Here is an 11,703-nt window from a genome sequence, read left to right as displayed (position 1 = left end):
TTATATTTAAATATAATTATTATATAATATAAATATTATATTATTATATCAAATGAAAAATAAATAATATTATATTAAATATTATTTATTTTTCATTTTTTATACACGCGTTAAACTAGACTCTATTAATAAATATTTTATATACGAATTTAAAAAAAAAGTTGAATCCAGTTAATCACTTTAATTACTAAGTCCTTTTTATGTGTCTAATAATTAATAGATTTTTTTTACAAATAAGCTTTTTCAAGATCTTTTTTAAGTAATAAAATACTTAGCTAAGTGCATTTACTTCAAATCTGTTTTTATTTTAAAAAGTGTGAATATTCGATATCTTTTTTATGTGCTTGGCGTATATTTTTCTTTTTTAAAAATATTTTTTAGGCATATTTATATAAACTTTTTCCGTGTTTTGATGTGGGGAATTCACCTTCGAAGTTTATTCCCTTATTTTAATCATCCAGTATATAAACCGGATTTTTATTATAAATGAGCATAAAAGTGAGCTCGATAGACAAAAAAGATTATATTTTTTGCATATTAAATTTATATGTAGATCTCATAATAACGCGATAAAGTCAAATCAAAATTATTAGAGTTATGATAAGACAAATAGGAAATCTGTATTCTGCATAAAACTTAGTTAACTACAATATATTTCAAAATTTTCTAATTTGATAAATTTCGACATATTCTAATTCTACTTCATAATGTGATAGTAGAAATGCATGATTTTACATGTTGTGTAAAAACTGATTAATGTACGCATGACGATTATGCTATTAGAAAATTAATCTTCGCAAATTACAATAATAATTACTTTATGATTAACTGCTTTTTTTTTATTTCATAATTTTATACAAACAACAGTATTCTACGTCGGTGCGTGAATTATTTATGCATGAAATAGTTTAGATATGGAGACACGGTAGTGACTCGGCACTAAAAACAGCAATTTATATTACGTTGTTCACGAAGACTGCTAAACTTTAAGTTTGAATATCTATCTATACTACGCAAATGACGAATTTTTAAATCGATATTTTTAAGAAAAAAAACTAATTTGCATATATTGTGATAGGCATAACCACGCGCGCATCTCATTGAACATATTTCTAGAAGATTTTATAACAACAAAAAATATATTTATGATAAAAAAATATATAATGCATTTATAAATAATTTTCCTTCGAGCTCCTGTTAAATTCTATGATTATTAACATATAGATTTCATTGCTTAAAGTATCCACTCTGTGTGATGCCTACCTTATATTTCATAATTTAATATATATAAGATTAAATTGAGAGAAATATATAAATATTACTTTAAACAAGGTCGAGACAAGATACGCTTGTTCGAAAAGTCCGAAAAGCTGCGTCTCCTCGGGAAATCTGCTCGTCTCACTACGACAGAGAGTGATAATCACACAATGACTCATTCTCACTCCAGGCCAGGCCTCGCGGAGCGTAACGTCCCAGCTTTGTCTACGTGTAACTCATCCCATTTTCGTTATGTAAGCGCCCGTTTATTATGCATCTAGGCTCATTAGGACTGCGCGGCGGCGTCTTCAAAACCTGCGCGCAGCAGCAAGACGCGCTCTGTGCTCAGGGTCGCTCGCGTGTGCGAGAGTCAAGGAACCCGAAACTCATGTTTTTTTTCATTAGCGTAATTTAAACACTGCGATTCTTGATGTGTGTATGTGAAAAAGAGAGACCTTAAGCTCACGCAATGTGAAGAATTTAAAGGAAAAAGAATACATGAGCTCTGATATGAAAAGTACAAGGAAAATTGTTAGAAATGTAGAATCGTGAAGTTAAAATTAATATTTAAATATATTAAATTATAATATAAAATTATCAAATATATAAGCTACATTGCGAATAGCTGTATTGCTATCGAACGGTATAAATTCGTTTGAATCAATTACTTGACGTCTTTTCGATGAGCATTTATAGGCGTACCTAAATAAGGCTGAGGATCAGAACCGGAAAGATACGAGGATGTACCGTTACAGACTATAATTAAGTATCCGTTCATTTCTGAAATGTAGTGTAACTCCGAGATAGATAATTGCAAAGATGCGATTACGCGCGCGGCTTTCGCACGTAAGTAAAAGCGCTCGCAATTAGTCGAAAGCAAAGCGGCAGCGATAATGCGTTATAAAGCAATATTTTTGAACAAACTGAAGGATCGATTAACATACCGTGCAAGCATAATGGAGTTTTATTACCGTTTAAGGACAATAGGCCGTAAAACAGTAGGTAGAAGATTGACTAATCGCAATCGTCGCGTTGTAACTGCAGCTCGATTTTACGCAAAGAGAACCGGCGCAATGATGACTTTACACGCCTTGCTTGACACGCCCGCTACACAGCAAGAAAATTGCCCTCCCCGAATCCACGTGCGCGCGAGACAATTTGAGTTCTGAGGTTTGCCAAACACGAAGAATTTCATCTCGTCATGCCGTTGCAACAGGTGCATTTTCACTTTCTTCCTGTTAACGATCGCGCTTCTTTGAATGAGGTAATCGGCCCTCCCTTCCGGTAAATGGAATAGGCCGCAAAAAATAAGATTAGGTATTATAAAATGATTGAAGAAGAAAAATAAAATTCAGTATGCGTGAAATAATTTGGATGTTAACAAAACAATATTGAAAACTCAACTTGTACATTAATTTTTTTTTTTTTTTTGGCATTTCTATGTTAAATTTTTAAATGACAATATTCGTAATACTTATCGTGAACGTACAAAGTTTACAATTATTAATTTTTTCCATCGGTAATCAATGGTTTAAATTTCGATAACGAAGAATCGTAGCTAAAGTTTACAACTGAATTGCACGCGTGAGATATCGTGAACAATTTACGCGAGCGCGCGAGGAGGTACACAATTCCATTTTGCAATCTTACGGACATCACGATCTGCTCCGTTCGCCGATGCGTTAATTAAATACAGTCGCAAAACCGCGAAGCGAAGGAAAGAGGAGAGAGAGAGAGATTCGCATGCGCACAGATCCTCAAAGGAGCGAGTACGAGCTCCTTTGAGCGTGCAAGCGTCACGCAAAGGAGCGAGTAGGAGAAGATGAAGAGAAGAAGCGGAGCAAGCGGAGGAAGCAGAAGATCATAATGCCGGCTGTGCTGTATAAGACAATGATACAGTTACACGATCCTCTCAGTTGTGAGCCAATCGTAAGAGGCACGACACAAGGGACCCGTACGCGAAAAGTATAATGAACCGCAGCAAGGACTACACGCTAGTTACGCCCGGCCTGTTAATTAAAGGAGCTCGTTAATATTGGCTGAAGAAATCAGAAGATAGATCGTACGCGCGAATCGGCGCGGTCTTCACTTCGCCTCGAGATGCCGATCAAGCCAGTGATCCAGTGAACACAAATCTCTCGTAGTGATGTATAAATTTATCTTTGTAAAACATTTTTTTTTACAACGAGAATTATTTTTGCAATTGCATGGCGTGCGTATGTCAACCGTTTTTCTTGAAATACGCCTCGTAATGTCGTTGGGAAGGTTTTGTTGACAATTACCTTCGTAATCGCGGCGATCGCTCATCACATATGCGCATCTCCCGTCGAATGGACACTTTCAGGGACGTCTCGTGTGAATGAACCGTGATTCATAGATCGCAGACAGAATAGAACGCCAGATAACGGCTAGAAAGCAATAACTAAAGTGTTCACGTGAGTACTAACGAGAATTGGAAGAGTAAGTCAGGATTAATTGAAACGTAAATACCCTTCCTGTTACGTTTTTTATCGACAAATTAAAACGCGATCCTGTCATAATAACGTAAAATAATGAGAGTTATTTCTATGAAAAATATAAAGACAGAAAGTTGCATACGCTATGTGGAAGTGAAGTAAAGTATCCTTGAAACATGAAGAATTTGTTAACAATGGGTCATCAGCAGAGATTTCTTGTTTTTCTCATTTATCTCCTGCGATCCTGTCAAGTATCGCATTCGATTGGCCTCATGATTGATAATCAACTTGTAATCATCGCGAATGGTAAGTAATAATGATTGGCTGCCAAAGAATATGGACATAACAATTGAATGTGATAATTACATCGTGCAGATTGCTACACGAGAATAGCCATCGGATCGAAATTGCCGGACATGGATATCTTCTCCAACGTTGCGGTCGGTAGCATTTCGGAATGCGAGGACGAGTGCTCGAAAAGGAGAAATTCCTGTAACGCGTTCGCTTTCGGGTATACACTACGTTATATAAATGCAATAAAAGATTCAAATCACAATAAGAAACAGAAAAATAAAAAACATAAATGTAAAAATTCTCAAAACAAGATCACATTTTTCTTTCTATACGATGAGGTGTTAACTCTCCTTGTGTACACGTGTATATTGATTTAGGATTGGCATGAAAGGTAACGGAACATGTGCGCTGAGTGTAAAAATGCCGATGCCAGAAGATCTACAAAGTCATGCTGATTATGATGTCTATGTGAGAAGTCAACGTTCTCCACACTGCGAACCAGATCGACTTTACAAAATGGGAAGCGGTAATATCGGACAAAATAGAAGAAACGAGACGATGCCAACTACGACATTCGGAAGCGGCCTTTTGGGCTCAACAATGCCAAATATCTTGTCATCTTCAAGGTATATATATACATATATATATATATATACGATTATTAATTTCAAGGAAATAACTCCATCATTAGCATCTCTATTGTTTATTCTTATCTTAATCTTCCTTGAGACAGATATATTGTGGAAAAAATGTGAAGATATGTTTATATTCTATGAAAAATACGAGTACACAGGAAAAACGAGTTTTGCTAATTGTATCTAAATATCTAAAAATTTAGATATTTAGATATAGTCGTTAAAATACATAATTATGTAGAACTGTTAATAACAACGTTGCAAAAGCATCCTGCATAATTATTTTGATTGTCCTACAAAATTATTTTCAAATCTATATCTATATATAGCTGAATTTTTAGGTATTTCGGTAAAACAAGTTTTTTTGCTAAAATTTAAAACAGTTTTTTTTTTATGTATTAACATATTCCGTCTGCGTGAGTCATTGGTGATTCAAGTACTTACAGGCTAAACGACTTTCTTTCAAGCCATTTGATATTTTGGCTATAAAAAAAAACATAATTATAAATTTTTTATATAATTTTGATATAATTTTTTATATAATTTTGACACGTGAATTATGATATATGATGCATATTTATATATTACAGTCTTTTTTCATAATAATTTTTTTAACACCATTATGAAATATATGCTATTTAACAAATATAACAAACGCAAACAAAAATACCGTGGATGATCAGTGCCAAGCCAATAAATGATTCGATCATCATGCAATGTAGTGGTCAAGTCATTTATTGGTTCGGCACAGAACATGTTAATACGCGAAGAGTTTCATCTTCGTCAATAGTTGTTTTGTAATAGGTTATCAAAATAAGTATTCACAAGAAAAGAAGAGATTCTTTAAAATAAATAGTTTGATTGAATACTGTCTTTAATCTGATTTTTCAATATTTATTTTATATAAAATAGTCAGATTTAAAAATGCAACTATATGTTTTTCACGTTTAAAGAACTATGGGAAATATAATGCCTAACGTTAATGACCCTTCATATCAACGAGGACATACGCCTTCCTTCGACGATGAGCGTCGCATCACTGATATCGTTAGAAACAGAAATCCGATATCACCTGCCAGCAATCCTTTTGTAACTAATAACGCAAAAGTCGACTACAATAATCTATCAATATATTCAAACCGAAAATCAGCTTTCGGTCAACGAACGCACTCGGATTCAAACAATCGTCCTGATTTTCATGGATCTTTTCAAAATCCTTTCAATGACGTTAATCATCTGAATTTTGGATCAGATCTAGATAATGATCTTCATTCATATAAGTCTCTCTCCGTTCATAACGGGCCTTTCGAAGTTTTTTCGAGACCCATCTTTGTCTACGATGGAGCCTCTAAAAATAGATCGCCAGTGGATTTCGGATTTTGGAACGCTCACGATACAACGAAACACCGCGTTACAAATCATTTTGATCAGCATCGGCATCAAGAATTCCACAATAACGTATATAAAAATCCAGGGATTATCACAAAATCGAAACAAAACGAATTAGATGCTGGAAATTATGATTTCCGCAAAGTCTCTTCTCGTCCAACTGTCAGCGGCTTCAATGAAGCAAGAATCCCGAACAAAGGATTCAAGGATACTTTTGAATTCTGGAATCCAGAACTGATGACGGTGTTTCGCGACTTCGGTACGAAGATCACCGAAAAATCAAACTGTAAGTACTTGAATTGATTTTCACTCATGATCAGTCATCTATTTCTTTGTCAATATAGTTTTTGTTGCATGCAATCTGCGCGTAATGTGTTAACTTCCGATGCAATTCTAACACCTCGAGAAACGGAAATGCGAATCTCTGTCTTTAACGAGGCGTATACACGAGAGACCGGAGACACAAATCTTCGGACACTTGTTACTGCAGTTAACATCGCATATGTGAGGTGCAACCTCAATTTTTTTATGCAGCAATCACACGATTGCATGATGTATGCTCGCGCTGCGTTCCACAAGTTGATTATCACTCTCTTACGTAAAACGACATTGTTCTGTTACATTAATTCACTTTTTGAACATCGAATTAAATAAATTAATTTCGCATCAAATTATATACAGTTAAATATAATATCACATTTAATTTGACGTGCCTAATTTTTTAAATCATTTTTATTTATTTGGAAATAAAATAGTTTAGTTACCTGTATAAATGCACTAAAGAGAAAAAGAGACATATTTTTAATAGATTAGTAAACATCTTATCGTGATATTTTAAAAATTTTAGATGTTAGATATGCGAAAAACATCAGAAAATTCAGTCACAGTGTTGTACATTAATTGTTAATTTATTATTCGCCATCAACTGGCTCAACCTGACAACTGCAACCAGCTGCCAGGATTTATCGAGTCACATTCATCTGCAAACTGCTGATTGACAAATAGCAACGGCATTGACACGGATTTTAAACTATACGCAAATTAGCTCATTGCATCCGTTGACTTCCGGCGTTAACCACTTTTATCGTATAATTTGCGTGCATCTTTTTGCCTAGCGAGTTACTCAGCATAAATAATTGTTACTCGGACTATTAAAAGTAAAAATACAATATGCATTCAGTTAAATAATCATTACAAGAAATGTACGTCTCTAATATTTAGGAATTAACAATTTTCTTGTTTGGCAAGTTCGTCGTCCGAGCAACGACCAGTTGAAGGAAACTCGATGACTTTTCGTGATTGTGCCACCACAGTACATGACAAGTTGCACAAGGGAGAAATATAAATGCCGAGACACTACAGGACGCTTGGCTTCCGGTTCGCGTGATGTATGAACATAAAGCGCTTTTACTTTCGACAGTTAAATCCCTTAATGCTGCCTGTGTTTCGAATTAATTGCGCGTAGCCTGTCCGTCGTTTTGATCAGGAATTGTTGCAATCGATTGGGCACGCCGATTGCGACACGATTTATAAAATTTCATCATTGAATCACTTCTCGAGCAATCTCGAAATTCAACTTATAATAATCGCATAACGGTCGGAATAATTAAATCTAGCTGACTGATTCAAACGCGGAAGTGTGGCTTTACTAAAGTTATGGTGCGAGTTATTAAGAGCCAGGCTGGCTGAAATAATTGAGGTAATTGTGACCCTGACAAATATCTCGAAGGACACGCCACAGCATATCCCTTCTAAAATGATGTCACTCCTCTTTGCTGTTCCTTGGCACAAAAATTCTTTTTAACGACGGAAAAATGCAAATGGTTCCGGCAGTTGATTTCTGAATAGAAATCTTAATGGCGAACAAAAAATAATAATTTTTTTATGTATCTCGGGTGGAAATACAAAAAGTTCATGTCAAAAATCATTAGAAAAGAATTAATGAACAATTTGAAATGCGAAATAACATCTTTAAAGTACAATAAATATTGATTAAAATTAATTCGAGGAAATAATGCTAATCTCGATAAAATAAGTCAAACAATGCTACAAAAATATATGCATCTGCACAGTAATGTCTCAATTAAAGGTTTGCATCCTGTAATTACTTAAAACGACGAGCGACTCGTTAATCCATTCTACGTAAATTGCATAAAATACCAAATGACGATGCACGGCAAAAGAATGAAGCGCTCGCGTGTCTGTGAGCAAAGAAAAATAATAGTAAGTGGAATCATTAATGATCATGTAACGCTGAAACCCCTCCCCCGACGTGTGAGCAGGTGCCTCCCACTATCCTTACGGAAACGTTCACTTTTCTATAAAACGACGCGAGCCTGTAATTTCTCCGTTACTTTTTGCGTGATTTTCAATTCGCGCCATTTTTTACGCGAACGTGCCGGAGCGTGAGGGATTGGGGTGATTTAAACGTGAAAATTCCCTTGGGTGATAACAAAATGATTACGTTACACTGCGGTTCGTGATGTATCGCGAGAACGAAAAAGAAAGTTCGAAATGTTGAAGCAAGAATCGTTTTGCATCTTACATTCGCATCGCCTCTCTCGTGATCTCAATTCGGATGTTACGTTGGCTGAGATAAACTGATTCGATCGTACGTGGGAATCATGATACGTCGATGGTTGTGGACCTTTATGTTAGTCATAATTGCCCGACGTATTACTTCGAGTTCGATAGTTATAGTGGAGGACGAGTGTTTGCGTAAGTTGTATAGAAAAAATGCTACCTCTATAAAAAGTGCAAAGTTGAAATTTCTTTTTTCGTTCTTGCTGCAGCGTGCTACAGAAGATTGCTGTCCGGCAAGAAAAGCTTGGATCTGCACGTTAGACGTGCCATCGAATGTGAAAGACTCGAGGACTGCCATCGCGCTTGCGACTATGAGAAGCGATTCACTTGCGAGGGCTTCAACTATCGGTAATTAAATATTTAATTGAATATTTATGGAAAAAAATATGTGGAAAATTAGATTTGTATATATACGGAAACAAATAGTTTTGCTGGAATATCTAATTTAGCTAGATATGAAAAATAATTTTAGATCATCGAAATAATTATGTAAGACACTCAAGCATGATAATAACGCTGCAAAATCAACATTCAGTTTGCGTATTCGATATAATTATTTTGATGGTCTAAAACAAAATTATTTTCAAATCTGTCTAGCTTAATTTTTAGATAATTCAGCAAAACTATTATATTTATTTCGCGTAATTATGAACTCGTTAAATTGTTTCAAAAAATATACGTCGAATTGATATTGACTCCACGATACAAACATATTATGTTTCAATGACAGAGCTTCCTCGATAAATTCGTTCGATAAGCTCGAGACGTTTCCGCGAGAGAAAAGTGTTAATTAGATTATTTATATATTTTCAGTATCCTTACAAGACAGTCGAAAAATAATTTACGTAACAGTTAAACGCGATTATTTACGCTCGGAATTTTTCAATGATTTTATACACGTTTCTATACACATGCGTATATATCTAGGGTACCTATTATCAGATGCGCACGCAAAATGCAGTACATACGTATGCATGACCCACCGTGCGGTTGCATCACGGACAATTTGATCGCACCACAATCTGTGACACGCTTCTCCTTCGAGGAGAACTATCACGCACGGGCGTCGGGAAAGTTACAGCAGTTTTTCATTCAATTAACATAGGCCAAAGGAAAAACCGCCAAAACTGTTAATAATAAATAATTTAAATTCATGCTGATGCATTTATTAATGAGTAATCATGATTTTGTCCAAAAAGACGCATTGGACATGGAACGAGAGGGATATGCGAGATGACATCGGTACCTCATTCTCGTATGAATTTTCATCGGGACTTCATATCGGATCCTCAATGCGATTATTATGAGAAAGAGCCGAATTGCGTGATAAACACGCCTGAGACGCGACCATCCTGGTGGAATCAACCATCCAGACCTGGTCAATCTTACGGTCCACCTTATTATCCTAATGAAAGGCCAAGGTACAGCAATTAAAATTTTGCTCATCAATAATATACAAAAATACTAATATCTCTCATTAAAAATCACTCATTTGTTACAACAATCGTATAAAGTTTTCCAGAATTTAAATGTTTCGAATCATCAAAACTTCGTAATATTAATTATAAAATCCAATTTTTACGTAATAATTGATTGTTTAGGAATAAAAGTATGTCCTGTTTTTTTTTCTTTATATTTCTGTTCTTTTTCTGTAAGCAAAATAACAATTTTTTAATTATGTCGTTACTGTAATAAATAAACGATATTATATTACAACAAAGTCGATTAGTAGGAATAATCCTTGAGAAATGAGAATGATTGCCGTCGATTTATTTTTACGAAAGAATGGTAATTTACAACAAAGATGAGAGACGCTTGTTTCTTAGAAGCAGTTGATCAAATTATTTTTGTTTAACCAATCGCTCAACCGTGAATTCAATGCGCTTCCTTTTTTTTTTATTCATCGTTCAAATGAAATAAGTTTCACTTCTAATCAAACAAAAATTTGACTCAAGACCATACGCTCCGGATCGGCGACCTTTAAATGAAGTGCCACGACCTCTGGATTACGATCGACGGCCCTTGCAGGAAATTCCACGACCGTTCGATTACGATCGGCGTCCTTCAAACGAGATTCCGCGGCCTTTGGATCACAGACTTGCGGAACACGATCGGCGACCACCCATTATTTACGGATATCCTCATCACAGACTGTACGATGATACGTTTGGTCGAAGGAATTATCCCGATTCAATAAGGGGTGGATATCCAGCAATGAGACCGGAAGATCAATTTATTTATAGTGTCCGATTTCCGTCCAGACGACCAACCGGCAACGACTTTTATAACAGAAATCCATGGACACGATATCCAAGTAGAAGAATCGATCACGACATAGGTAATATTTTAAATATGTAAATATAGCATATACTAACGGCATGCATCATTTTTTTGCGAAGAATTCGTTACAATACGTAAAACGAAATTTAGCAAGCGATCATGTAATTTTTTCCCTAAGACGAAAACACGAAAAGTAAAAATATTTTTGTCATTCAATGTAATGGAAAAATTTGTCACTTTTCTATCCTGTACGGAAAGAACAATTTTGCTAAAGTGTATAAAAATAAGTAGATGCAGATTTGAAAAAAATTTTATTGGATTATTAATTATGTAAAAAATTCAAGCATGATAAGCAGTGTTGCAAAAAGCTTTAACATTCTAGCAACCAACTTGAGCTCCCACATAATTATTTTGACAATTCAAGATTATATAAAGCGTTAAATGTATTTAACTCAATTTTTAGATACTTTAGTTGCTAAAGTAAACTAAAAATTTAGCTAGATATAAATCTAAATATAATTTTGTTGGAGTAACGTTTGAAAAAACTGTTCTTTTTGTGCACAGGGAAAAAATTATATGATTACTACAATGCAACGACCGAACGAACGAACGCAAACAAATACGAATGAACAATTTGCTTCAATGAGTACTCGCAACGCTATTCGCACTTGTTGAAATAAATTATTCATTAGTGTTTGTATCATTTGCTTGATCCAAATTCCGCTCTATTGTTATATATAGTACATATGTTCGTCATGTCACAGGCACGAACGAAATCGGCTCGTATTTGCCAGACTATCGAAAGGATT

At 34.9% G+C, this 11,703-nt stretch overlaps 1 protein-coding gene across 2 annotated transcripts in view; it reads left to right on the top strand.

The window, feature by feature from the left end:
- Positions 1 to 11,703, top strand: part of LOC108746129 — a 22,802-nt gene that overhangs the window by 6,652 nt on the left and 4,447 nt on the right. The window contains exons 1-7 of one of the 2 annotated variants that reach the window (XM_018482689.1): positions 3,875 to 4,019; positions 4,089 to 4,224; positions 4,385 to 4,633; positions 5,596 to 6,317; positions 8,824 to 8,962; positions 9,814 to 10,035; positions 10,570 to 10,952. In XM_018482689.1, the coding sequence (XP_018338191.1) occupies positions 3,890 to 4,019; positions 4,089 to 4,224; positions 4,385 to 4,633; positions 5,596 to 6,317; positions 8,824 to 8,962; positions 9,814 to 10,035; positions 10,570 to 10,952 (1,981 nt within the window). In that variant the 5' untranslated portion in view covers positions 3,875 to 3,889. Of the gene's footprint in view, positions 1 to 3,874; positions 4,020 to 4,088; positions 4,225 to 4,384; positions 4,634 to 5,595; positions 6,318 to 8,823; positions 8,963 to 9,813; positions 10,036 to 10,569; positions 10,953 to 11,703 lie in introns of those variants that run through there. The other variant, XM_018482690.1, reaches the window with a different exon arrangement.

Source organism: Trachymyrmex septentrionalis, unplaced genomic scaffold, assembly GCF_001594115.1.
Source record: "Trachymyrmex septentrionalis isolate Tsep2-gDNA-1 unplaced genomic scaffold, Tsep1.0 scaffold16, whole genome shotgun sequence".
Classification (NCBI taxonomy): Eukaryota; Metazoa; Arthropoda; class Insecta; order Hymenoptera; family Formicidae; genus Trachymyrmex; species Trachymyrmex septentrionalis.
The sequence above is the reverse complement of the archived record's forward strand: the minus strand, read 5'-3'. Positions and strand labels throughout refer to the sequence as shown.